The following is a 27,229-nucleotide window of genomic DNA, read 5'->3' on the forward strand; positions in this document are numbered from 1 at the left end:
AAAAAAACACCTCTGTCTGTAAATATGCCTTTCAATTCTCACTTTCCTTTTTTCTGTCTATCGTTTCCTGAGAACATATGAATGCTTGGAACTTTTCAAAAACAAAAAACAGGTTAATTGTATATTTAATTTATTAGATGAGAAGATTAGGAAAATAATTGACAGATTTGCAAGGCACAGGAAGAAATGGTTTAATGAACAGATAAAGAAGGACAGATTGTAAGAACAAAATTTAAATAGAGATTACTGTAGTTATTGATTTGGAGAAGAGGTGGACGATGAACTGCTTGGAGACGATGATGAAGAAGACGACGCCTTCGATCTTTTGACGATTTTGAACTTGGAGTAGTCTGGCTTGACACGTGGCACTGTGGATGATGATCCTTTGGTCTTGGACATGGCATTGGCGAAGAGTTGATTGGTTTCCGATTCTTTTCGTTGCTCAATGATCATCTTCTGAAGTTCCACGAATTCAGGTTTGAATGAAACATGAGCAGTATGTTCTCCATTCTTCGCAAGTCGCTGTTGAGCCTGGATATTCTCCTTTCTTCTCATGGCATCAAACTTTCGAAGAAGATCATCAGCCATATATTGATAGAGTTCGAAGTTGTTCTTCCGGATGACTTGTTCGGTGAGACAGTCTTCGAAGACGCGGATTGGACAATCGATTTCACGAAGCTTATGAAGAGCATGAATCTGTCTAGTACCAATTACCAACATCTCGGTGTAATGGCGGACGTAGTCGTGGGCCGAACAACGCTTCTGAGCTTGTCTGACGGCTGGAATGGCCGAGGATCTAGACTTGCAGACAGTGTTGGATGGCATAGTATATAATAGGAAGAGAATGAGAGCTGGTATTCAGATCAGAATGAGTTGATGAATGAGTGAACGGTGTTCTCCTCTGCCAAGTGGGCCGGGCTTCGCAATCCAGGTGGGGCTACTCGCATAGNTATATCCGGCGTCTTCACCTATTACGACCCTTTTATGGGGAACATCGGTCTTTTACAGGTAAAGAGGGAATCAAGATTAGACAATGGGATAAACGACATGAGTTTAAAATTGAGGAACTGACTGAAAAGAGCTGAATAAAAAAATCTGGAAATGAGTAACTAGAATATGAACTCAATTGGATTGAAAAAGGAATTCTGAAAATGAGGTATTATTCAGAAAATCGGTATTTGTTTTCTATGTTCTTCTTTTATTTTTATAATTTCAGTCGTTAGTCCAAAGAAACCAAAGAAGGTTAAGAAGGCCGAGGAGGTTAAGGACGATAAGCAGCCACAGCAACCAAAACAACCAATGGTTACAAAGGAGAAGAAGGAGCCAAAGCAGAGAAAGGCATCTAAGCAACCAAAGAAGAATTCGAAAAAGGATTCAATTGAGGCTGAAGAACGCTTCGCCTATGAACCAAAACGTTTGGTAAAGTGTATTATTTGTTTCAAATACTATGTAATATTTTTAAAATATTCTCGAAGATAATGTCAAGACCATCAAAATAAAGGCCAATTCGGTGCTACATCCAGGAATGGTCTTCGCGGACAGAGGGCCATTGGTCATCCACCTCTGCTACGAGTGTCGTCTGTTCAATGCATTGAAACCAGCCAAGGATGTCGGGTCAGGAAATGTTCAATTGCCCTTGGGAATGTGTACCATTTCCCGGAGTCATATGAATCGTCAGCCTTAATAGAGTTATTTTTAAATGCTTTTTACGGTACGGGAAATTTCAAAATACGGGTTCACTAAACAACGCGCACTACGACGCTCTGCTCGTATTTTCCGACCAGATCTGGTGAAAGTCCAACCAGATTCGGCTAATTTTCCAACCAGATCTAGCCATTTCTGCTCCGGAATTTTCCCGAATCTGGTTGGAAAATTACTCGAATCTGGTTAGAAACCGATTACCAGAGAACTACACCGGCTGTGATTTTATTTTTTTAACTAATAGCTACATATAATTTGTGACAAAAGTATGAAAGACAAGCTTAAATCTCGAATGCTTAAATTTTCAGCCGCCGTTTGTACGCTTTTCGGCAACCCCGCCTAATTAGAAATCTGGAAAGTGATACAGATAAAATATTTGAAAGCAATATTGGGAGAATGGTGGAGATTATGACAGAAAATGACAGTATGATGCTTGTACATAGTAGCCCTAATGAATTTCCAGTTTATTCAGAGCTCCAGAAAACCTCCTGCATAATGTCTAGGTTATTCGACCTAACTTCCCAAATAATTTGATATTCTAGCTACCTCTTTTCAGAGTTCCTTTTTTTAATTGCCCTCTCGTCTCTTTCATTTATCCCCTAAAATTTACAACTATGTCGTTTATCCTATCGTCTAATCTTGATTCCCTCTTTACCTGTAAAGGACCGATGTTTCCCATAAAACGGTCGTAAACCAATTAGCTAGGTGAAGACGCTGGATAAAACTACATATGTGAGTAGCCCCACCTGGACTCCCAAGCCCCGCCCACTTGGCAGAGGAGAACACCGTTCACTCATTCATCAACTCATTCTGATCTGAATACCAGCTCTCATTCTCTTCCTATTATATACTATGCCATCCAACACTGTCTGCAAGTCTAGATCCTCGGCCATTCCAGCTGTCAGACAAGCTCAGAAGCGCTGTTCGGCCCACGACTTCGTCCGCCATTACACCGAGATGTTGGTAATTGGTACTAGACAGATTCATGCTCTTCATAAGCTTCGTGAAATCGATTGTCCAATCCGCGTCTTCGAAGACTGTCTCACCGAACAAGTCATCCGGAAGAACAACTTCGAACTCTATCAATATATGGCTGATGATCTTCTTCGAAAGTTTGATGCCATGAGAAGAAAGGAGAATATCCAGGCTCAACAGCGACTTGCGAAGAATGGAGAACATACTGCTCATGTTTCATTCAAACCTGAATTCGTGGAACTTCAGAAGATGATCATTGAGCAACGAAAAGAATCGGAAACCAATAAACTCTTCGCCAATGCCATGTCCAAGACCAAAGGATCATCATCCACAGTGCCACGTGTCAAGCCAGACTACTCCAAGTTCAAAATCGTCAAAAGATCGAAGATGTCGTCTACATCACCATCATCTTCAAGCAGTTCATCGTCCACCTCTTCTCCAAATCAATAACGACAGCCGCTTTAATAATTTTCCTGTACAATCTTTCTATCTTTTGTCTCTTAATCATAATATCCTATTTCTTGTAAATCTGTCTGTTTTTTCCTAATCTTTCCATCTAATAAATTAAATATACCAAGTTCCTTTGATTTTTTGAACCTTAAAGACTTCAGCCGCTTAACTACATGTGGTGCAACACATATATTTATCAAACAAGATTTTTTTTTTGAAAAGATCAAAAATTCATTAAACAAGCAGAAAATAAAAAATAATTCTAGTGCAAATTTCCAATTGTTTCTCGAAAATACCAATCCTCCATAGTTTTTGGTTCACAATTCAGACACATCCATTCCAGACCACATTCCTGAAATTCAAGTCTCGCCTTTAGTTTTCAGTTTTCAGTTACCGTATCCTCCACATCGATATCTTCTTCGTTGGTCATTCGAATCGATACTCCACATTGCGAAAACTTTACAAACATTGCCTTTTTTGAATCAATCGGAATTTTTATGAATTGATGGGTCGAAAACTCTATGAATGTCGAATTTTGCATTCCACTGCCAGGACCACTGAACTTCTTTTGTGGGTCAGCCACGTGGAGACCAGGAAACCAATGGAATTTTTCGTTTGGCCAAGACTCAAGAAGAGCTATATATGGATACAATTCAATGTGTGTAGTTGCAATTATGTGTTCTTGAGCTGAAAAACTCCTTTTCTAGTTTAGTGTTATTCTGGCCAGAAAAGTCCAAAGGTCCCACAGTGAAAATTACCGTAACCTAAACATTTTTTTCGGTAAAAATTTTTTTTCTTAGATTTTTTTACCTTTTCAGGTTTTTCAGCTATTTTTCAAGATGTTTTTTTCGATTTTTTCCGGTTTTTTCTCTGCAAATTTTATGGATCATGGTTTTGGTAACTGAAGATTACTGTAGATTACTGTAGAAAACTTTTCTTTGTATTCTTTTAGGCAAACACAATCACGTCAAACTGCAGATAAATTTTACTTGCAAAAAACTACAAAATACAAGGTTTTCTACAGTACAGTACAGTAAAGTACAGTAATCCGGAACACCATTCCGTCAAGTTACAGACAAAGAAAAAAGAAAAAATCGAAAAAAAAATCTTCGAAAATAGCTGAAAATCCTAAGAAGGTCCAAAAATTTTGCAAAAAATCGGAGAAAAAATTAATTGTTATTCTCGAAAATCCAAAAAATTCGGAAATAAATTCGCAAAAAATCATGAAAAATGACCAAAAATGGTTTTTTTTCTCGATTTTGAAACTTTAATTTATCGTTTTTTTTGGGGTGAAAATAACTGAAAACTCGACAGAAAGCAGTGAGAATCAAGAAAATAATTACGGAAAGTAAACGTATTTTTAGGTTATGGTAGTTGTCGTTGTGGGACCTTCGGTCACGGTCACAGCTTCGATTGTATTTGTACAAGCATAAAAAGTACTTAAAAAACTAACCTCCTTGTTTTGAATTCCATCCGGAAACATTGAATCCTTTGAACCAATCATATCCGGTCCAGTTTTTCGAAATATCCTTTTTCCAGGTGCGAATCAAAATTTCAGACGAAATATTTTTAGTTTTCAGAGCATTTTTGGTTGCTTGAAAGGATTTCCCAGACAGAATAACCTTTTTTGGAACTGCTTTGGACAGTTTTTCTCCGACGATTTTCAATATTTCATCACCACTTTTTAACTCATCATTCTCGATTAAACAACTCTCAATTTCCAATTTTCGAGCGAAAATTCCATTGAAAAAGTTTCGAATTTCCTCTAGAAAATTTGCAGATTTCAAAATCTTTGTTTTCAGACCACATTCCAAATTCTGACTTCTGAAACGTCGTCGATCGTTAGGCCTTCTATGAGTTTCTGTGATCTCACCTGTATATTTCTACGTCTTCTTCCTTTATTATATCAATTCTCAGAATTTCTGAAGTATTCTCAATTATGATTAATGTCACATGGTCCGATGAAATATTGATTTTTAGAAAAGGAATATTCGTTTTCGGAGTTTCCACAGCTTCTTGATCTGACTTTGAACACAAACGAACGTTGTTACTGGAATTTCCTTCGATTCATAAATTCCTATTACTCTGGTACAAAAAACCGGAGCTGCGAAGGTCTATCGACAACTACAGTAACCTAAAAACTTTTTTTTCCATGTTCATTTTCTCGATTCTCACTGTTTTTCGTCGAGTTTTCAGTCATTTTTCAGCCCGATAACCGAATTTTCAGCTATTTAATATTTTCAAAATTTTCGGATTTCTTTGGTTAAAAAAATGATTTTTTACTATTTTTTTCCTGTGATTTGCTCATTTTCAGACATTTTTTTTGCAAAACTTTCAGATCTTTTTAGGATTTTCAGCTATTTTCGAAGATTCTTTTTCCGAATTTTTCCTCTGAAATTGGACGGGATGGTGTTCTGGATTACTGTAGAAAACCTTTTAGTTTGTAGTTTTTCGCGAGCATATCTACCTTTTGACGTGTTTGCAAAAAAAAATACAAAAGGAAATAGGTTTCCTACAGTAATCTACCGTAATCAAAACGCCGTTCCATCAAATTTTAGATGAAAATACCAGAAAAATCGGAAAAGAATGTCTGAAAATAGCTGAAAAACCTAAAAAGGTCTCAACATTTTGCAGAAAAAGTCGAAGAAAAATCAATTTTTTTTCTCGAAAATTTTTTTTAATTCCCCCAAAATTAAAAAAAAAGCAAAGAAAAGGTGAATAATGACCAAAAAATGGATAAAATAAATCTGAAAATGGGCAAAAATGTCTAAAATTATAAAAATAGTCCCAAAATCACAGAAACAATGTAGGTTACGGTATTGTCGTTGTGGGACCTTCTGATTTTTTGTACCAGAGTAAACAAACTAAAAATTACCTTGAAAAAAAACCAGTGAATTTCAGCACCTCGGATTTCACTTCAATCGGAAGAATAGACCACGAAGTCATGCTGTTGAAAATCAAACTGACTAAAATTTTCAGTTTCTATCAAAATCATATTGTCAGAGAATCGATCATTAAAAAGGCGTTTCTTGTGTAAACAAACACTTTTTGAACTTTTAGACTTGATTTTTTAGAAAAATGTGTTTACTTTTGAGAGATTGAGATTCAAAAAAAAGAAGAGAAGTGAATACATATAAAATAAATAGGAGATTTCCAATAGAGTTATTCCTCTCCACGCCGTCTCTTTGCCATCTTATTCCTGGGATCAGTGATATGATACCAGTCTTCACTCTCCTCTCGCATATTCGCATCTTTTGCTTTCGACGATAGCTGGACATCTTCTGCTTTGAATCGATGAGACATCCACGATGTTCCTTGAAGATCTTCTGCATCCAAATCCATCGTTCCAAACTTTTTCTCTTCACCTTCGTCATCTTTATTTTTCACGGGTTCCTCTTTTAACTGAATCTTTCGATCGAATAGAATCGCTTCTTGGTTAGATGCTCCCAGACGATTCTTGAATCTTTCCAGCATCTGCATTGTTTGCCCTTCTCGTTGAGCATCTTTTTGTTTCACAACATCTTTGGTTTTCGATTTAAATCTCATTTTGAGATCATGATAGGATTGCATCGCTTCTGAAAGTGTCTCATTTTTCTCTTTCTTTTTCTTCTCCTTCACTGGTCGCAATGCCTTCATGTACTCTTTTTGCATCTCTTTCAGCTCCGAATTCATTTTGTCACTGGAAAAATGGAAAATTATGACATTTTACATATTTTTAGAAGTTTCCCTTACATTTCTTCCCTCTCTTTTGCCTTCTTCTCATCCTCAATCATCTGTTCGTAGTCTTCATCTTCTCCAGCTGGTTTTTCTTCGAGCTGAAATAGAATTTGCATATCAAATTGCGGATAATATTATACTAGTACAAGAAATCGAAATCCCTCAACGACAACTACAGTAACCTGAAAATATTTGTATTTTCCGCAATTTTTTCTCGATTCTCACCGATTTTTGTATCGAGTTTTCAGTCATTTTCAGCCAGATAATCGAATCTGCAGCTAGTTTAGGTTCAAAACGAGTCTAAAGCGTTTTTCTTTGAATTTTTTTGGATTGTCTTAAATTAAAAAAAAGGTTTTACTATTTTTTTTGTCATTTTTGTACTATTTTAATGATTTTAGACATTTTGCTCATTTTCAGACTAATTTCAGCCATTTTTTGATCATTTACATGATGATTTGAAAATTTTTTTTCCTAATTTTTAGAGAATTTTTCACAGATTTTCATGGATTTTCGGGGAAAACAATTATTTTTTTTTTCGATTTTCTGCAAAATTTTTAGACCTTTTCAGGATTTTCAGCTATTTTCGAAGATTCTTTTTCGATTTTTCCGGGTTACAAATTTGATGAAACGTTGTTTTGATTACTGTAGAAACCTGATTTCTTTATTTTTTCTGTAAACACAATAACGTCAAAATGCAGATACAAACGTGATTTAAGTTGCAAAAAAACTACAAACTACGAGTCTCGTCAAATTTCAGACAGAAAATTTCGGAAAATCGAAAAAGAATCTTCGAAAATAGCTGAAAAACCTAAATAGGTCTAAAATTTTGCGAAAACTCTAAGAAAAAAATCAATTTTCTTTCTCGAATTTCGTGCAGTTTTCGTTACATTTATCATTATCCGAAGCTTTAATTTTCCGACATTTTTGGGGAAAAATAACGGGAAACTCGACGAAAACCAGTGAAAATCGAGAAAATAAATCCGGAAAATAAGAATATTCATAGGTTAGGGTAGTTGTCGTTGTGGGACCTCCAGAAAAATAGTAGACACCCTACCTTTCTCTTCTGACTTTTCTTCATCAACTTCTCACGAATAGACGAAATCGAGGAGGCATCCCTGACGACGTCATCATCTTCTGGACAATAATTGCTCATCTCATCCCGAGTTACTGCCGCCTGCTTTGACAATCCTACTGTATCATTGTCATGTGCATCATGAGCAGACTTTGATTTATTTCCGGTTTTCTTCTTGAAAATTGTCAATTCCTCCTCATCCTCATCAGCTTCATCTCCGAATGAGAGCAGATTCGTTTTCTTCGTTTCCACAACCTTCGGCTCTTTTTTTCGTTCACTTCTTTCTTTCTTCTTCTTCTCTCTCGGCTTTATGTCATCAAATGGATTATTGTCAATTCGAGCGCCAGTGATCTTGTACTGTGTCACTGGCCGATCTCCTTCTGTCTCCACTTCCGTGATTTTTAGCATATTGAATAGTGTTGGACCTGTCACTTTTCCGAATACCGTGTGCTTTTTGTCGAGTTCCGGAGCTCCGCGATCTCCAATCGTGAAGAAGAACTGAGATCCATTGTCATCTCGACCAGCGTTCGCCATTCCAACGATTCCGCGACGATTGAATTTGAGACGTTGGTGGAATTCATCCTTGAATGGCTTTCCGTAGATACTTTCTCCGCCAGTTCCTGAATTCGTCGGGTCTCCTCCTTGTAGAATGAAATCTGAAAAATATTGAAATTTTGAATTTCGTAGTTGCAATTTCAAAAACTACTTTTAACAAGGCGATGGAAAGTTGTTCCTTTGTAGTAATTCTCCATGCACAACTGAATGAAATTCCGGCATGCTAGTGGAGCTTCTTTCGTCCATAATTCAATTTCGATATCTCCGGCGGTGGTTTCAAGTGTGACCTGGAACATTTTCGCTTTGAAAGCTTTTGAAAGAAATTAATACTCACCTTTCCTGTTGTAATCGGCTCGTTGATATACTGGCTACTCATCTGGAAAAATATCTTTCATTGGAGTAAAATTGCGCGAGGTATCACAATAAAAATGTTCAAAACCTCTTTTTCTCACAATTTCCGATACTCAGCGGTGTCTGAAAAATTAATTTTAGAAAAACTGTTTTCTTTTTCGAAAATGGGTAGAGAAAAAATTCTCTATTTTTCCGCGCCGCAGTCTTGCGTCGGCGACGCCCCGCCCACTTTTCCGCGAGCGCAGTTTTTTTTGTGAAAAAACGGCGCAAAAATGGGCTGTAATTCGGGAAAAAGCGAATAGTTTTTGATGAAATTTCGGAAATATGCTAATTAGGAAGAGGAGATCAATTAAAACATTCCCACACAGCTGAAAATATTCACACAGCTACAAACAAATTCGCATCATTCTGAAAATCATCGATTCGGCAAGAAGCTTATTTATTTTCCAAAAAAGAATGAAGAAGAGAAAATACATGGTTTAGAATACATAAGCTGCTATTTTCTACACTGTAGACATCGAAAATTCTGACTGAGAAGAAATAAGGTGCGATAACGAGCAAATAAATTAAGATCTGGCGTTGATGATCTTGACGAAATCAGGCTTCAACGAGGCTCCACCGACCAGGAAACCGTCAATGTCTGGCTTCTTTCCGAGCTCTGCGGCGTTATCGGCAGTCACGGATCCTCCGTAGATAATGCGGGTGGCATCCGCCACGGCTGGAGAGACCTTCTCTTTGAGGAACGCACGGATCCATTCATGGACCTCTTGAGCTTGCTCCGGCGATGCAGTCTTTCCGGTTCCGATGGCCCACACTGGTTCGTAGGCGATCACGATATTTTCCCAGCTGACTCCCTTATCAACGATGGCTTGGAGCTGACGGAAATTCACGTCCTTTGTGTGTCCAGCTTCACGCTCCTCGAGTTTCTCTCCAATGCAGAAGATAACCTTGATTCCAGACTCAAGAGCGTGGACAGTCTTCTCGGCGATCAGCTGAAACGAATAGGCATTAGCCAAGTCAAAAATCATGAGCAATATTTTCTTACGGCATCACTCTCCCCGAAGACGTGGCGACGCTCAGAATGGCCAAGGATGACCCATTCCAATCCGAGATCCTTAATCATGGCTGGCGAGATCTCTCCGGTGAATGCTCCTTTTGCTGTCTTGTAGCAGTTCTGGGCAGCAACGAGCACTCCAGCCTTCAAGTTGGCTTTGGCATACGCCAAGTATGGAGCTGGTGGCGCGACTACGACGTCGACGTTGGAGTTGTCTGGAAAAAAGGAATTTATATTTAGAATACTGCACGGAGCGTGTGCTTACCGGCGGATTGGTTGAGGAAAGCGACGATTCCATCGACGGAGGCGAAATCGCCGTTCATCTTCCAGTTTCCTCCGACGAAGAACTTGCGAGCCATAGTTTCAGCGGGTTCTGAAAAAAAGAAAGAAGTCTGAATAGAAGAATAGTGACGCAAATGACTTCCGAAAGTCACCGAGAAACATCAGAGAACAATTTTTAATCAAGCGATCAATATATGATAAGAAGACAAGATAGAATAGGACAACATCAACGAAAAAAACTTTGTTTTGATGCAAAATCGAGGCGAGAAACGAAGCGCGATGAGTGTGTGTGTGGGTCAGTCGATTTTTCTCGGCAAGACAATTGAGAAGATGTGAAATAGCTCAAAGCGTGGAGAGACGCAGAGTGGTCAGAGTGAAAGTTGGCACGTATTTTGTGTTGATGTTCTCTGAGTGTGTGAATTGGAATGTGTGCCAGGAGCAGAGAGTTATAAACCGCCGGATTTGAAAAAGATTTGGGAAAAAAACAGCATCAATATGACACTACCCACAATATTTATGCCCACATTCAGTATAGGAAGTTGTATTGATGTGGAGACCACTTTTTTATTTCCTTCTGAAAACAAATTCTGGAGAACATTTTGATTTTCAAAATTCAACCAGAAATCCCACTTTCCGATCAAAAAAAAGCGCGAACATTTTGGCGAAAAAATTGACAAAAAGATTTCGAAAATTCAAAAAAAACCTTTCACAGTAATTCTGCTCGAGAACCGCAGGGGGACTTTTCGTGTGCGCCTTTGACATACCGTATTCTACAAACTCCGGAAAAAAATATTTGGAAAGATTCGATCGAAATTCCGAATCAGCACGGTATGTCAAGAAGCCTCGCAGGAAAACGCGCCCCGGCGAACTCGTAGGCCAGAAGAAATTTTATAATTTTGAAGTGGACGCAGATTTGATCTATTTATTAGCAATAGATCGAATCAATGCGCGTTTTTTTCGCTCATCGTGCAAAACTTTGATCCTCAGCCAGCGAGACTCGGCAGCGAATTCAGCGAGATTTTGGGGTTCGCTGGGGCCCGTTTTTCCATACTTGTAACGGGCCGGGCCGGGCTTTTTCCCGAATTTCGGAGGCCCGGCCCGGCCCGGCGGGCCTGTCATTCCACAAGTTTGAAAATTTCAAAAAACACATAAGGGAGGACCCTTATGTGATTTTTTTCGAACAAAAAATTTTTCTCGAGTTTTTTTTTGATATTTTTTGATCAAACAGACAAACAATCCAAAAAGCACAAAAAAATAGAATATTGCATTGAGAGCTCAAAATTCGGTTCAAAATGACAAAATTTTTGCTACCGGGCCTTGAAATTTTCCTCAGGCCCGGCCCGGAACGGGCCCGGGCTTTGGCGGGCCGGCCAGGAATGTTACAAGTATGCGTTTTTCGACCAGGCTTCCTGACACAGCGTGAATCAGGGATGTTCGGAATGATCTTTTCGGATTTTTTCAAAGTGTCGAAAATTCCGATTACAAAAGTTTCGGAATAATTTCGGAATCTCGAAACGATTTTTAAAATTTCGAAAATTTAAAAAATTCAAATTTCAAAGTAGAAATACTATATCCAAAAACGCCGAAAATTGGTGAAAAAAGACAAACAGATTTCGAAAACGCAGAAAAAGTAATTCCGCTCGTTACCCACAGGGAGACTTTTCGTGTGCGCCTTTGATAAACTGTAGTCCAAAACGCTCTAATTCCGGGAAAAAACGATTGAAATTTCCGAAGTCCATTCCGAGCATCCCTGTATTCAGCTTGAATTTGAAAAATCTCCATTTCTTGGAGATCTCTGAAATTCCGAACATTTCATTTGTCTCAAAATAATAATTTAGATGTTACTCTAATTATTTGTTGGGAAAGAATTTCGGAAAACAACTATGATGTAATTTTGTTCACATGACTGGATTAACTCGAAAAACAACTGCAAAAGAGCTGCAAAATACTAATTAGGATATGTATTTGGTAATGTTAAATTAAAAATTCCAGCTGCTTCAGTTTTTTTTTTTCTCATTCACTTGATTCTGGCAAAATCATGAACTATATACACATTTTTGCCTGAATAACCAGTTAAAAAATAGAAGCTTGCTACCTCTGAATAACCCCCATAATGATTTTGTTTCAAACAGTTTTGGTTTTCCTTTGTGCTTTGTCTACAAAATTCGTATTTCGAAACGACGAAACTCTCCTCCGCTACTCTTTCTTTCCTTGCGATGATAGTAGTAGCCGTTGACTAAAGATCAAAGAGCAAAACGTAAATTGTGCAAAAATTACATCGAAAATCATCGAAAACGGGCGGAAATGACCGGAAACTCGGTTGAAAAATGACCCATTTCCTGGAAAAAAAAGGAGATTTGGCACGCTGCCAAGAAGCGCGCGTTAGAGCGCATTTTAGTTGTTTGTGTTTTCCCCCCCATTTTTTTTCAATTTTTCTCCATGAAAAGCGCTCTGAAAAGCTTCTTTTACAAATTTAAGAAAAAGAAAATGTGTTTCTGAATAGAAAAAAGAAAAATTCTTCCTTATGTTTTCATTCGTTCCATACACATAATGTCGTCATTCTAAAAAAACATCTGTATGAAAGCACCATTTTTCTTTGTCACAAGGTGTTGGCGAATAGCCAACTTTTTGATCCCGTCACCTGATTTGTCTTACCGTTTTTCTCTGCGCCTCAACACATTTTTATGAACTTTCCGAAAATAAATAAAGACAAAAAGAGAGAGAGAGAGAAATGTATGTATTTCGTAATGAGGATTTATGTTTGGTTTCCGGTTTGTTGATTGTCGAATGAATCATCTATGGCCCACTGTATATAACACATTGTTCATCTCTTCCTACTTTCAGATGTGCTAAAACACAACGTCATATATTGAAATCTACGGAAATGCAGATACCTGGAAAGGTGAGGATTTTATTCTTGAATGTAAGGATTTTGGGATTTTCAGGTGCTTGTTGAGCCACGAGACTATCGGTCCTTTTGTTTTCGTGGAGAGGGAAGAGCCAATTTTGTTATCAGCGCGAGACACAGATTGACAGGAGTCAGGTATGAATTGCCTTATTTCGTGCAGAATTCTATGTAGATTCACATTAAAAAGTGAAACAATTCAAAAAAAAATCCTAAAATGCGAAAAAAAACCGCATCGAAAAAGCAAAGTGGGATGGTGGCCGAGCGGGGGTTTCTAGTCCCTTTGCTACGAAGAAGCGCACGAATTCGAATTTTTCCTCGTTTTTCAAGGTTTTTGTTAGTTTTTATCCCAAATATCTCGAAAACCTGAAAAAAACAATAACCTGAAAAAAAAACAATTTTTTTCGATCATAATAATAATAATAATAATATATTTATTTGCAATGCATGGGGGGAAATCGATAGATAATTTGACAAGAAATGGGACCTGTAAAAATAAAAAAGTAAAATGACCAGACGGACCGACTAGAGTCCTGTAGGTCAAGTGGGAGGGATCAGAATATCATAAGGAATCGCTCCTACTCGCTTAGCAAACGCCACCGGACTGAGCTTAGAATTTATCACCTTACATACACGGTTCCACATAGACAAGTTTCTGTGAAGGAAGCAGTCAAAGTATTGGCCGTTGATTTTGAACAAATACGGGGCTCTGTTAGAATGGCTGAGAAGTATGTAGGACGACATAGAGGGTGTGAGTTTATAACAATTTTGTGATATTTTGTGATTCAAAAATTTGTTTTCGAGTTTTTCCGATTTTTTTTATCGAACAGACAAACAATCCAAAAAAACGAAAAAAAAATGAAAAAATTATATTCAGAGCTCAAAATTTGGCTCAAAAATACAGGATTTCTTATACCGGGCCGGCCCGGAATTTTACAAGTATGCATTTTAGGAATTTTTCCGCTATTTGTATGTGAATAAACAATTTTTTGTGAATAGGCAAAAATATCAAAATTCTTATATGACAAAAATCCAATTTCAGAATAGTATGGAGGTTTGCGAAAGCCCGAAAAAGCGGTCTTCTGACAGTGAAGGCGAGAAGTGAGCTGGTGAACAGCTATATGGAACGAATTGTTGCCCCATTCTTCGATGAGCAATATCTAGTTGGCATGAATATCGTTGAGTTTGACACGGTGGATGTGCATCAACTCGCCAAGATTCCCAGTCTTCCTGCCAATCAGAAAATCGAAACTTTCGAGGAATTATTTGATTTGCCGGATGAGTACTCATTCTTGCCACTGAACACATTTCAGAGAGTACATGGAACAACAATTCTGACGAATCCGAAGAGATTGACTTCGTTGCAAATGTTGGATGCTACTCAACTACCAACGACGATTTCAGACGAGGGCCATAGTTCGACGATTACTGTTGAAATCAAACCAAAACAAGGATTCTTCCAACACCATCCGAATGTAAATGTTGCCCATTGCAATAATTGCATTCTTCAAATCGAAAAGTCCTGTGGACACTCTCATTTCTCGGAAATGTACGACTTCTGTCCAATGGATTTGTTCTCGGGAAACTACTCTCGAATGCACAAAGCGATCCATTCCCTCTTCTTGGTTCCGCATCGAAATTTGAGAATTTTCATCGATGGAAATCAAGTGCATTCGGATGAAAAACCACTGGAAGAGGCCGTTTTCTCGGAAACTCTGTTCCCCAGAAACGAGGCGACGTCAGAGGATTTGATTTCTGCTGTGAGTTTATTTGAAATTTGGAATTCATTATATTTTCCTGGTACAAAAATCGGAGCTGCCGGAGGTCTCACAACGACAACTACCGTAACCTAAAACTTTAGCGACTTTTCGAGAGAAAAAATTATTTTTTATGTAGTTTTTGAGAATAATTTTTAGACCTTTTTAGGTTTTTCAGCCATTTTCAAAGACTCTTTTCGATTTTTCCGGTTTTCTGTCTGAAATTTGATGAACCGTTGTTTTGATTACTGTAGATTACTGTAGAAACCTAATTTCCGTTTATTATTTTTTTTGTCTGCATTTTGACGTGATTTTGCTTGCGAAAGAAACTAAAAACTACAAGATTTTCTACAGTAATCTACAGTAATCTTCCGTCAAGAACACCATCCCCCGTCGAATTTCAGACAGAAAAATTCGGAAAAATCGAAAAAGACCCTTCAAAAATAGCTGAAAAACCTAAAAGGGTCTAAAAATTTTGCAAAAATTCGAAGAAAATATTCATTTGTTTTCTCGAAAAATCCCAAAACATTATGTTAAAAATTTCCCCGAAATTCGAAAAAAAATCATTGAAAATGACAAAAAAAAGGCTAAAATTACTCTGAAAAAGGGCAAAAAAAGTCTAAAATCATCAAAATAGTCCAAAAATCACAGAAAAAAGGAGAACCATTTTTTTACTAAAAAACAATCCAAAAATTCAAAGAAAGACGCTTTATGCTCATTTTGAATTAAAAATAACTGAAAGTTCGCTTATATGGCTGAAAAATGACTGAAAACTCGGCAAAAAATCAGTGAGAATCGAAAAAGTGAACACGGGAAATGAACATATTTTTAGGTTACGGTAGTTGTCGTTGCGGGGCCTTCGACACTTTCTTTTACACATTTTTCCGATTTTCTACCAGAAAAAAAACAATTGAGCAAAAATCAAAACCATATATTTCAGCTGTGCCTCGCTCTATCTGGAAATCAATCAAAAAAGAAGTTCCGCCTTCGAAATTCGTCAGTCCTCGGACAAATTCTTCGAGCACAGAAGGTTGATGAAATCGGAATCGTTCAAGCACATGCGATTTACGATCGAATGGATCATCACACGAAAACTGCGCTCCTCGATAAATCTTCGTTGACAAGAGCTGGATTGGAAGCGATTTTGGAACGAAAATCGTTGGAAAATGAGCATCTTCTGCAACAACTTCGACGATATTTCCTCGCTGCCACTATGAAAGATTGCTCGGTAAATATAAATTTAGAAAAAAATGTATTTAATCAATTCAAAACAATTATTTTAGATTATGATCTCTCTTCGATTAATCCAATCATGCCCAAGCCCACGTCGAGATATCATTCGACTTCCCAACGGCCGAGTTTTCGCCTTCACCATAAAAATTGTCGATTTGGATCCCAAAACTGCTAAAAATTTGATCAACTGTCACCCTCGTTTCATGTCTGGAGTCAAGATAATTCGTCTGGATCAGGAATCCGCGGAACATGATCGAAAATTCAAGCCATGCGTTTAAATATACTGTTTCTGTTGATTTTTTGTTGCCTTCACACTTTCTCATTGATTTTTGCTGCTCGTTTTAATAATTTATTTACTACAAAATCTCCGCCTCACACTTCATTGTGATATAATGCTATTTACCCGTATCCCACTGCTGAAACATATCCAAATTCATCCCTTCCCCACTAGTTCCTGGTCAGATCTTCCTCTTCTTCACGCTTACAGTTCCTTCTTCAAGTGATTATACATTACTTTCCTATCGCATAATCGAAACCTTGTCCTTGCCGGTGTTTCTTAAAGATAAAATGCATTCAAATATATTTTCAGAAGAGACTTTTGTAGCGTAGAAGTTTCGCATGATTAGTTCTTTGGGTTTTCAAGAAACCAATTTTTAAAAATTCGGAATCTCGGATCTTTCCGACTTTTAAAAATTCGGAATTTCAAAAATTTTCAAAGTTGAAAACGAGAAAGTACTTTTCAGCATTCTCAAAGTCTTAAACGACGACATCTGAGGTGAGCTTTGGTTTAAAATTGGCAAAAAGAAGCAAACAGATTCCCACGAACACGAAAAACCGCTATGCGGAGCCGCGACGCGTCCAATCTTGGCAAAAAACTTGGCACCAGAGATTTTTCAAAATTTCCGGTTTTCAAAAAATCGGAATTTCCCGGTTTTCAAAAATTCGGAATCTCGGAATTTTCCGTTTTTTTTTAAATTGTGAATTTTTCGAAAATTTTGATTTTTAGGATTTTTCTGATTTTTAAGAATTCGGAATTTTGAAATTTTAGGAACTTCGGAACCTCGGAATTTTTCGATTTTGAAATTTTCGGATTTTAAAAATTTCAGAATGTTGAAAATTCCGATTTTCAAAAATTTGGAGTTTTCCGATTTTGTAATTTTATGATGTTCGGAATTTTCCGATTTTCAAAAATTCGGTTTTTTGAAATATCGGAATTTTCCCGATTTTGCGATTTTGAAAATATCGATATTTTGGATTTTTCTAAAACTGATTTTGAAAAATTCGGTATTTTTCGATTTTGAAATTTTAGGAATTTCAGAATTTCTCAATATTCCGATTTTGAAAAACACGGAATTCTGGAGTTTTCCAATTTAGAAAATTTCTGATTTTAAAAATTTCGAAATGTTGAAAATTCGGATTTTAAATTTTTTGGAATTTCGGAATCTCGGAGTTTTCCGATTTTCAAAAATTCGGTTTTTAAAAATCTCGAAATGTCGAAAATTATTTAAAAAATATTTTTTTTCGGAATTTCGGAATTTCCCGATCTCCAAAAAATTCAAATTTATTTTTTCTTCGCGACATACTGTAGTCCAAAAATTTCTAATTCCGAAAAAAAAGGTTCGGAAAAATTCCGATCGGAATTTTCGGAATCCCGTAGAACCGCAACGCGTCCAAACTTGGCACGCAACCAACTTTTTCAAATCAAGGATCCCCTATCCATTAACATTTTTTCATCATCTTTTGACATAGAATATTGGAACCGACGCGAAAATTTCAAAACGTGAAAAGGGGTCATATGGTTCTCTTCCACTGATTTTCTGATGCAATATTTTGTAGCCTGATGAAACGGCAAAAAGGAATAACTTCATATCTTCAAAACAAAAAATGTATCGCGCCCCACTCAAAGATCAAACAATCAGCAGGACCCCCACGTGGGTCTCGATTCGGTCGGTCATCGTCATCGACCTTCTCTATCCGTTAGAAGAGGTTCTCCATCATCGTTTTCAAATTCCCTATCATCTCTTTCACTTATTTCTATTTGGATCCCCAATCGGAGAGTGTGTGGTTTGTAGTGGTCGATCAGGGTGACGAAACGGACGATGGGAATTGCAAAACAAAAAAAAAAGCGGTGAAGAGAAAGAGAGAGGGGAACTAGAAATTGTGATTTTCTCACGTAGTGAGATTTATGACAACCGCGTAGGCTTACGGTTTCTGAAAAAGGATTTTTCCTGCGAGAAGAATCAAAGACTAGGTCGAAACAGCCCAAAATCGGAGCTGTGGTAGAGAAACGCCGGTGGCCGTGGCCGAAGATCCCATAACTACCGTAACCTAAAAATATGCTTATTTTCCGTTTACACGAATTTTCAGTTTTTTCCCCGAGAAAGTCGGAAAATTGAAGTTTTTGATTGTGAGAAAAGTGACGGAAACTACACGAAAATCGAGAAAATAAATCCAGAAAAAAGGTAACTTTTAACTATTTTCAATGATTATAGGCACCTTTTGCTCATTTTCAGACTAACTCTAGCCATTTTTTGGTCATTTTTATGATTTTTTGTCCAATTTTCAGGATTTTTTGCGTTCTTTGTTCGAATTCCGGGAGAATTCTTTTCAGAATTTTTCGGATTTTTCGTGAAAAACAAATTATTTTTTCTTCGATTTTTTGCGAAATTTTTAGACCTTTTAGGATTTTCAGCTATTTTTGAAGATTCTTTTCCGATTTTTCGGTTTTTTTGTTCTGAAATTTAACTGGATGGTGTTCCTGACGGTAGATTACTGTAGACTACTGTAGAAAAACTTGTATTTTGTAGTTTTGTTTTGCTAGCAAAACCACGTCAAAAAATTCAAAAAGAAATTATGCCTCTCTCAGTAATCTACCCACAGTTATCCTAACAACGTTCCATCAAATTTCAGTCAAAACAACCGGAAAATCGAACTTCGAAAATAGCTGAAAAACCTGAAAAGGTCAAAAAATTTCCCGAAAATCAAGCAAAAACCAATTTTCTCTCGATTTTCGTCCATTGCATCTCTTTTATAAATATTAAAAACTTCAGTTCCCCGACTTGTTTTTGGAAAAAATAACTGAAAAACTCTACGTAAATCAGTGAGAATCGAGAAAATGGACGCGGAAAATTATATTTTAGGTTACTGTAGCTGGCGCTGTGGGACCTTCGGCCACGACCACAGCTTCAATTTGTTTGTACCAGAATAACAATGGCCAATCAAGAAGAAGGCAACCTGGAATCATCACAAACAGTTCTGAAAGATATGATCTGAAATTTTTCGCCCCATTCTTGAATCGTTTCCCCTTAAGACTCAGTTCAGATAATTCCTGAAAAATCGGCATACCATCCTTATCAGTAATCATATGGTTGTCCCCATATAACTCTCCTCGTGTTCCTCTTTACGCTTTCAATTTAACATCTTCCTTCTGAACATGTCTCATGCCGATTGTCACGTGGTACCATCAGTTTCTCTAAGTCTCTAACTGTAAACTGTTCAAGAAAAAAGTGCTATTACATCGCCTGCTGCCACGTCATCAATCCATGTTCTCTACTGATGCAATCCTTGGTCTTTGTCAACAAAAGAAAGGGGGAAAAAGAAATTAAAGACAACTAATTCGATGATTACAGTAATCTATTGATGTCACAAAGACACGAAACTGTAGTCTTCTCTGTATGCTCCACTGATCTTATCAGTAACTGACCAGCCAATCAATGGTCAGATTTGATAGATAAGGCGAGAATTGTGTTCAGTGTCTCACACGGTTCTGCACTTGTTGACAAGATGTTGTTATGGGGTGACATCCATAGAAAATTCGATTAATTAAGGATTTTTTGTTTTCAAATCCTTCCATTTCTCAATTAACCTAGAAAATCTGCAAAGATTCTCTAGTTTTACAGAGAATGTGGCCACTTGACTCCGCCCCCTTTTCTCTGTTTATCAGTTTGTTTTCAAGTTCCGTTTCTTCTCAAAAATGAAACCATGAAAACCAGTTTCACTGATAGAAGGACAATATCATTTCCATTTCATCTGATCTTTCGGATTTGATGGACCGCTCGTGACATTGACCATCTGACCTGGATGGGGGCCTGAATTCTCACCCCTCCCCCAGAATGACAACCTAATATGCTGTCGTTTTTATCATTTTGTGATATGACAGCTTCTCTTCCTCTTCCTTATTGGTTGATCTTTTCTTATTATCCTGATTATTATTCTTTTTTCCTACACCAAACAATATATACCGTAAAACCTGGAATAGAGTCAATTTATCTCGATTCCTGTGAAATATGTTGAAAAATTGTCAACTGATAAAGTGTTTGTGATATTATAATGAAAATTTTATCCCTTGAAAGATTTTTGACATCTTTTATAGCACCCGAGATAATTGAGCTCAAACTTGACGGTGTGAGAGCCGTTTAATTACGGGTTTTACGGTAATAAGTGTGCTGATTACGGTAACTCCAAATCTGTACATGATGCCAGAGAAGATAATTTCAACATCATCATCTTGCTATTTTATTTATTGCAAAGAAGAGTTTCTCCGAATGATAACACCCTCTTTGAGAACAACTGATAGAGAGTGTAAGATCGAGAGTCTCCAGACGACGAGACAAATCGGCAGCGTGTCAGTCTAACATCTCAGACCATTTCTATTTCGCCAGCAGCAGATATGGAGACAGTTCATCACTGTGTTCCCACGAAAATCTAGTTTTGGTTTATTATTCATTGGTCTTGTTTTTTGAAAAAAGATCTTCCTGTCTTGTTGTTTGTCAATTTTTTTTGAGTAGGACAACTTTTGTAGAGTACTGTAGTTTCTGCTGGAGCTACAGTATTCCCAGAAGCAAATTCGAAATAATTCGAAACAAGTTGTCGATCATAGATAAGACAAAGACAATGATTTACGACCGTTTTCGAACATTCTGGAATATTCTAGATAGTTTCTTGCCTTATAAAGAAAACTGCAAGTTCCGATCATCCTCCTCTGCTTGTAGCCTTTATTTTCATATTCTCTCTCTGTCTCTCTCTCTCTTTCTCTCTCTCTCTCTCTCTCTCTCTCTCTCTCCATCCCTCACCGAATCCAGTTTCAGCTCCCTACCCTCCTTCCCGAGTTGTGCCACGTGCTTGCCACGCAGGCGAATGCATCAAAAGATCCAAAAGTACAAAAACCTACCGCACTACTTTTCGCCACCCACAAAAAAGAAGCTCTTTGAGAAGTTTTCTAAAGAAACGTCCTAACCAGACCAAGACCTAGTTTCTGAAAATCCAGAAAAATGAGGATTCGCATTAGAAATATCGAACAGGTTCGTTTTAGTGTGATCTTCAAAGATTTGGGGGGCTGTTGACTAATCAGAAACCACAAAACGTGACAATGACAAAGAAAGACTTCTCCGATCTGATGATGTCATACTTCTTATCATAACCCATCTATCCTATACTGGCGATCTTTAAAGAATAAAAAGAAGGAAAACAGGTTCCTCATAACTGGGTAGATGCAAGGGACTTTTCGAGAAGAGCAAAAAAGCGAAAATTCGAATTCTATGTAGAAAAACAAACAACAAATAGAAAACATACCTTAAAACCTGTAATAGAAGGGTCTCTTAACTTCCAACTTTAACCCAATTTTTCTCGATTTCTGTCAAAGATATGAAAAAGTTGTTAACTGATAAACTGTCCATCATAATATCACCAATATTTTATCAGTTGACTCATTTTCGATATCTTTTACAGGAACCGAGATAATTGAGCTCAAACTTGACAGTGTGTGATCCCTTCTATTACAGGTTTTACGGTATATGACATTTTTGGAGAAATGACAAAATCCGTTTTTCAGGTCAATCAACACCTTCGCAACGCGTACCTGTGCAGCACCCAACCATCGGTTGCTCCAAAAGTAGTTGTAGTTCCACAGTCAACGATTGTCGATAAGGGAGAATCGAGCAGATATTGGGTCGATCCGACGAGTGAGTTACGCGCATATTGAAAACCTGGGATGTTCGGAATGGCATTCTCGGAATTTCAGACTTTTGGAATTTCAGACAATTCCGATTCTGACGAGTTTGGAATTTCAAAATATTCCTATTTTGAAAAATTGGGGATTTCAGAATATTCTGATTTTCATAAATACAGAATTTTTCGGAATCCCAGAATATTCCGATTTCGATCTTTTCGGAATTTCGGAATATTCCTATTTTCATAATTTCATTTTTCGAAATATGTCAAAACTCACATTTTTAAGTCGAAATTGGAGTTTCTCATTACAAAAGCGCAAGAAATTGGTGGAAATTTGACAAAAAGACTTGAAAAACTTCAAAAAAGATTGACCGTAATTCCGCTCGAAACCCGCAAGCGAACTGTTCGCGTGCGCCTTTAAGGTACCGTAGTCCAAAGCGGAATTCCGAATTCCTTTCCGAACATTCCTGATTGGAAACATTAAAATTGGCCTAGTCACACGAATTATGCCTTATTCCAGACCACATGAGATTGCCGAGATCCCTTGCCGCCGCCTTATACCAGACACAAAACACCCAGTCGAAAAGATCAATTGGAAATATGGAGAAGCCAAGTTTCCAGCCAAAAAAGGTTCTCATTCTGAGCAAATTGACCAGATACGAATTTGAGAAAAAGGTCCACAAAGGATGTGATGATGATCAGTTGGCTAGTATTGTAAGTTTGCTTCATCCAAATTTTTTTATATTCTTCCATGTTTCCTACAGCTGAAGAAACGAGGATCTGATTACCAACGGCTTCTTTCCAAACACAAAATTCATCATTCGTACCTAAATACACTTCAAAAGGAGCTAGAGTAAGAATAGAATATTTTATAGCTGACTTTTTATTTTACGAAATATCTTCAGAAACGCAGGAATTGAATCTCGCCTTGTCCGTCGTTTTGGATACACTCAAGAAGCTGTCGATTGGGCTGACGCTGTGTTCTCTGCCGGAGGCGATGGAACATTCCTAATGGCTTCTAGCAAAGTTCGCACAAAACACAAGCCAGTCATCGGAATCAATACGGATCCACAGGGTTCTGAAGGATACATGTGTCTGATGAGAAAACTTCCAGAAGAGAATTTATCTGGTGCTCTGAAGAAGCTATTCAGTGGAAACTTCGAATGGTTGTATCGTCAAAGAATCCGTATCACTGTGACTGGAGATGACGGTATTAGTGATGCAATTGAGCTACACGATCAACAACTGAATCGGGATCCAGCGACGACGCGATGGACTGATAATCCACGTAGTCCTGCTAGAGAGAATGATGTAGAAGAATGTATGTCACTCTCGCCGCCTGTGTAAGCTTTCAGCTCGACAATTCCTAATTGAATTTTTAATAATTTTTTAGAAAGAAACGAATGATTTCGGAATCTGAGGACAAAGCCATCGTTCCCATAGAAAAAGAAACTGTCGAACTGCCAGTTCTTGCGCTAAACGAAGTATTCGTTGGTGAAAGTCTTTCCTCTCGGGTATCCTACTATGAAATTGGCCTTAATGATGAGCAAATGCTGAAACAGAAAAGCTCGGGAATCACGATTTGCACTGGAACCGGATCCACATCGTGGCACTTCAATATCAACAAGCTGACGGAACAATGCGTTCAGGATTTGATGAAAATTGTTGCACAACACTGTAATCTCCCACAGATTCCACATGAGAATAAGAATGCTGTCAGCGAGATTTGCACCAAGTTCAATCAACAACTGATCTTTGACCCGGATAGAAGACGTAAGCTCTATCTCTCGGTCTACCTAATTTTAAATAGGATTATCTTTCAGAACTCGCATTCTCGGTTCGTGATCCAATCTTCAATGCGACATTCCCACCAACTGATCCACGTGGATTTGCCGACAAAATCCGAATCAAGAGTCGTGGATATGATGCTCATCTAGTTATCGACGGTGGCATCTCGTACCGCTTCAACGACGGATCAGAAGCGGTGATGGAAGTTCGAGATGAGGATACTCTCCGTACTGTGGTTTTTCGATGAATTCCTTCTAAAGTGTCTCATGTCCTAATTTATACCGTGTATATTGTAATTCATTGATTAATATTTGATGAAAAAACTTCTCATCCCCGATTCTTTGACAATTACAAGTAATTCTTTAAAATAGGTTTCAGAAAGTTCCAATCGGCGAGAACCTGACAGCTTAGAACGGTTGAAAATTATGAAAATTTTCGTGATTTTTTCAAAGTTTCAAAATTGAAAGATTTCAAAATTCCTATTTCGAACATTTCAAAATTTTCGAATTTTTGGGATTTTCGATGTTTTTGAAAATTCCGAAATTTTGGGATTATTGAAAATTTCTAATTTTCAGGATCTCTGAGAATTTCGATTTTTGAATTTATGGGATTTTGTAAGAATTCCTAATTTTTCGCGATTTTTAAAAACTTCGAATTTTCGGAAATTCCGCATTTTTGAGATTTTTCAAAAATTGCGATTTCATTGAAATTAAAGTTTTTGCAAAATTCAACCGTTTCCTAGATCTCTGATGGCATGGAATTCGATTCTATACCTATTATGCTTGTCTGAGAAAAAAAGGTTGAGGCGCAGAGAAAAAGTGTCTGCGTCTTCACCGTTTGTGTGCTATTTAGGATCCCGCTTCGATATCGCTACCGTATTCAGACTGCAAAAAATACTCTCTAACCCTTTTTTTTCTCAGACAAGCATAATAAATCTTTCAAAAAAAAGTGAAAAAAACCGTTAAAATCGCTTGAAAACGATTTTTTTTGGACAAGCCTTTAGATATCTTTTTATTCAGTATCAAAAATAACAAAAAACATACAAAGAACAACAAAAACCAAGAAAAACTAGGAATTTCTATCGATATCTTTTGATTTCAGCTTCCCACTGTTTGTCAACAGCTTTGTAGAGACGAAGAGCCACACGAGCATCGGTAATCTGGAAAAGTTTAACTTTTTGACTTTCAAAATTATTATTTACTCACTGAGTCGTGTTCTCCTCTCTGAATCTCAATTCCTAATACTTCCTTAGCCAACTTTTTCAGTGACGGCGTTCCTTGATGATTGGCCATATTTTTTAGAATTGTACACTTCGCGGTGTCCCGTGTCAACTTCCGTGTGTGGGTCAATTTGAGCACCTGGAACAATTGAACTCTTAGATTCTGAATAAATTCTAAATGAATGAAAACTAACTCTAAAATCATTGTGCACTGCATGTCCAACAACAACCCGTCCCTCGATGAGCTTTGAAATTTCAGTTTGTGCCTTGTCGAATGGAATGGCTTTTGTCATATTTTCCGCCCGGATCCCAGACACGGCGGTTCGAAAATCTGTCACCTTTTCGGTGGGCTTCACGAACTTGTCGTAAAGGATTTTTCCAAACTGAAAAAGTTCATGAATATTCATTGATTTCGTTTTAAAAAAGGCACCTCATTAACAACTGAAATTCTAGCGAGAATATCAGTGGTTCCACCCATTCCAGCGCCGACGTACTCACAATCGATTGCTATCACTTTTGTTGGTTCTCCTCTGAAAATTCATTTTTAAAGGAAAATTCGTTTATATATCTTACCTCTCACTATCTGCAATCACAACTGGAATATCATGATGTACTCGTTTCACTTCAGAAGCTGCTGCTAGCGCTTCTTGAGCTCTCCGCTTCCGATTTATTTTTTGTTTCTGCTTCTTCGATTGAACCTTTGTGAATCCATCTTCTCCTTCTTGCTTTTCAGCTTTCTCAGACTTCTCAGTTCTCTCCTTATCCTCTTTTTCTTCTTTCAGCTTCATTTGAAGCACCTTCCACGCAGGAGACAAATCTTTCGGATCGACAGTTTTCGCTGCATGTTTGGAAGCCATTTTACCTAGAAATAAGGGAGAACATAACAGAATACCAATAATTACGATATTTATGCAATGTTTTTACATGGAAATACCCGACAAAACAAGGAATTTTTGGGATAAAATCGGGGGAAGAAAGAAGAAAAAAAAGAAAATTTTATTGAAGTGTGCATTATGGCGTCATGGTGTACACTGCGTACTTCACAGTATAACGCACGCGCATCTCAGTTGCCCGATACGGTAGAAATTGGTGGATTGCAGCTGTTTCGACGACCATTGATACGAGTCATCCGATCATATCCCACCTGGAAAAAAAACAATAAATTAGTTTAAAGAGAGTTTAGAAGTTTTGAAACCTTCATTTCATCTGTAACACATGCGAGGAGTAGTCTCCATGCTTTGACAGTCTCGTGATTGAACTTGACGACGTCTTGAGATCCAATTATGAACACTGAGATTTCTCCGAACTGCTCAATCATCGCTCCAGTGAATCCACTTTCAGCCATCTGAAATAACAAGAATAAGGTTCAAACAAGTCAAATGAATCACCTGCGCGTGCTTCTCTCCATAGTGTCTAATCATATTGAGTTGCTCATTGATATTATCCAAGTTATCAATTAGTCTCTCGAAGATTCCAACCATACATTTACAATGATCATGCTCAGTTTTGACGAGCGGAGGCGTCTGACGTTCGCGGCTCAATGAGTTTACGAAGGCTGTCGTCAAGAATATGGATCTAAAAGTTCAATTTCTAAATTCATAAAAGTTTCGAGACGAAGCCCTATACCTCATATCTGGACATTTGTTTTCTAGCCGTCTGAATATTTTCTCCATTAGCTTCAAGAACGTTCCACCAGAATTCATTGCATTGAAACTTTGCTGAAAATCGAAAGCTAAAAAATTACGAAGGGATATTTACCCGAAGAAGTTTTCTCTGTTTCGCTGTCAAATTGAGCTTGGCGCATCGGTTGATTTGTGGAGTCACATTGGTATCAGATAGAGATAATTGACGGGAGAGCGGCTCTCTGAAAAGAAGACAGTTTTAATTGAGATATTCCAAAATTTAGGGTTACTTTAGCTATAGTAGTATTTGTATTTTTATTTAAATATTATGCTTGTATTAAATCATCGGTGTTGTGGATAAGAAAATTGGGTGGCCGTGGTAAGGCTTCCATTCGGTCGGGAAATTTAGCCGACCGACCGACCACCGACCCCGCCGACCGACAGCAGACCGTTTTCGTGCATTTGCGCGTCAACGTGTTTGCATACGCTGCATTGTATTTTACGACAAAATACTCACTAAAAGCCTTGTTTGTAGTAAAAGAGAGTGCTTCGTACGCAAAAATTCGTGTTTTTATGCGCAAAGGCACGAAATCGGTCAG

At 37.6% G+C, this 27,229-nt stretch overlaps 10 protein-coding genes across 10 annotated transcripts in view; 4 read left to right on the plus strand and 6 right to left on the minus strand.

Annotated features, from left to right (window-relative positions):
• Positions 1-252: 252 nt before the first annotated feature.
• On the minus strand, positions 253-825 carry CBG21012 (the record flags this gene model as incomplete). The annotated part of the gene is made up of 1 exon (XM_002631748.1): positions 253-825. One exon carries the CDS (start codon positions 823-825, stop codon positions 253-255), a length of 573 nt encoding a protein of 190 aa, XP_002631794.1.
• Positions 826-1,299: 474 nt separating this feature from the next.
• Positions 1,300-1,479, plus strand: CBG25690 (the record flags this gene model as incomplete). The annotated part of the gene is made up of 1 exon (XM_045242785.1): positions 1,300-1,479. The coding sequence occupies one exon, from the start codon at positions 1,300-1,302 to the stop codon at positions 1,477-1,479; it is 180 nt and encodes a 59-aa protein (XP_045100373.1).
• A 1,074-nt stretch (positions 1,480-2,553) lies between these two features.
• Positions 2,554-3,126, plus strand: CBG21014 (the record flags this gene model as incomplete). Its single annotated transcript, XM_002631749.1, has 1 exon — positions 2,554-3,126. The coding sequence occupies one exon, from the start codon at positions 2,554-2,556 to the stop codon at positions 3,124-3,126; it is 573 nt and encodes a 190-aa protein (XP_002631795.1).
• A 262-nt stretch (positions 3,127-3,388) lies between these two features.
• Positions 3,389-6,072, minus strand: CBG21015 (the record flags this gene model as incomplete). The annotated part of the gene is made up of 5 exons (XM_002631750.1): positions 3,389-3,478; positions 3,521-3,813; positions 4,580-4,950; positions 5,000-5,176; positions 6,002-6,072. The coding sequence occupies 5 exons, from the start codon at positions 6,070-6,072 to the stop codon at positions 3,389-3,391; spliced, it is 1,002 nt and encodes a 333-aa protein (XP_002631796.1).
• Positions 6,073-6,288: 216 nt separating this feature from the next.
• Cbr-cyn-16 lies at positions 6,289-8,846 on the minus strand (the record flags this gene model as incomplete). Its single annotated transcript, XM_002631751.1, has 5 exons — positions 6,289-6,805; positions 6,859-6,941; positions 7,898-8,571; positions 8,622-8,757; positions 8,805-8,846. The coding sequence occupies 5 exons, from the start codon at positions 8,844-8,846 to the stop codon at positions 6,289-6,291; spliced, it is 1,452 nt and encodes a 483-aa protein (XP_002631797.1).
• A 541-nt stretch (positions 8,847-9,387) lies between these two features.
• Positions 9,388-10,234, minus strand: Cbr-tpi-1 (the record flags this gene model as incomplete). The annotated part of the gene is made up of 3 exons (XM_002631752.1): positions 9,388-9,813; positions 9,867-10,090; positions 10,141-10,234. 3 exons carry the CDS (start codon positions 10,232-10,234, stop codon positions 9,388-9,390), a joined length of 744 nt encoding a protein of 247 aa, XP_002631798.1.
• Positions 10,235-13,041: 2,807 nt separating this feature from the next.
• On the plus strand, positions 13,042-16,330 carry CBG21018 (the record flags this gene model as incomplete). The annotated part of the gene is made up of 5 exons (XM_002631753.2): positions 13,042-13,059; positions 13,103-13,200; positions 14,105-14,822; positions 15,760-16,047; positions 16,103-16,330. 5 exons carry the CDS (start codon positions 13,042-13,044, stop codon positions 16,328-16,330), a joined length of 1,350 nt encoding a protein of 449 aa, XP_002631799.2.
• A 4,992-nt stretch (positions 16,331-21,322) lies between these two features.
• Positions 21,323-24,036, plus strand: CBG21019 (the record flags this gene model as incomplete). Its single annotated transcript, XM_002631754.1, has 7 exons — positions 21,323-21,352; positions 21,883-22,012; positions 22,522-22,715; positions 22,766-22,854; positions 22,907-23,344; positions 23,395-23,774; positions 23,825-24,036. The coding sequence occupies 7 exons, from the start codon at positions 21,323-21,325 to the stop codon at positions 24,034-24,036; spliced, it is 1,473 nt and encodes a 490-aa protein (XP_002631800.1).
• Positions 24,037-24,867: 831 nt separating this feature from the next.
• On the minus strand, positions 24,868-25,865 carry CBG21020 (the record flags this gene model as incomplete). Its single annotated transcript, XM_002631755.1, has 5 exons — positions 24,868-24,948; positions 24,995-25,147; positions 25,203-25,391; positions 25,439-25,538; positions 25,582-25,865. The coding sequence occupies 5 exons, from the start codon at positions 25,863-25,865 to the stop codon at positions 24,868-24,870; spliced, it is 807 nt and encodes a 268-aa protein (XP_002631801.1).
• A 206-nt stretch (positions 25,866-26,071) lies between these two features.
• The window catches only part of Cbr-glb-29, a gene marked incomplete at both ends in the record, with an annotated part of 15,545 nt that continues 14,387 nt past the window's right edge, over positions 26,072-27,229 (minus strand). Inside the window, 5 exons of the mRNA XM_045242786.1 lie at positions 26,072-26,152; positions 26,204-26,353; positions 26,397-26,583; positions 26,635-26,726; positions 26,767-26,872. Of these exons, the coding sequence (XP_045097188.1) occupies positions 26,072-26,152; positions 26,204-26,353; positions 26,397-26,583; positions 26,635-26,726; positions 26,767-26,872 (616 nt within the window). The remainder of the gene's footprint in view (positions 26,153-26,203; positions 26,354-26,396; positions 26,584-26,634; positions 26,727-26,766; positions 26,873-27,229) is intronic.

This window comes from Caenorhabditis briggsae (assembly GCF_000004555.2).
Source record: "Caenorhabditis briggsae complete genome, chrII, whole genome shotgun sequence".
In the NCBI taxonomy this organism is placed as follows: domain Eukaryota; kingdom Metazoa; phylum Nematoda; class Chromadorea; order Rhabditida; family Rhabditidae; genus Caenorhabditis; species Caenorhabditis briggsae.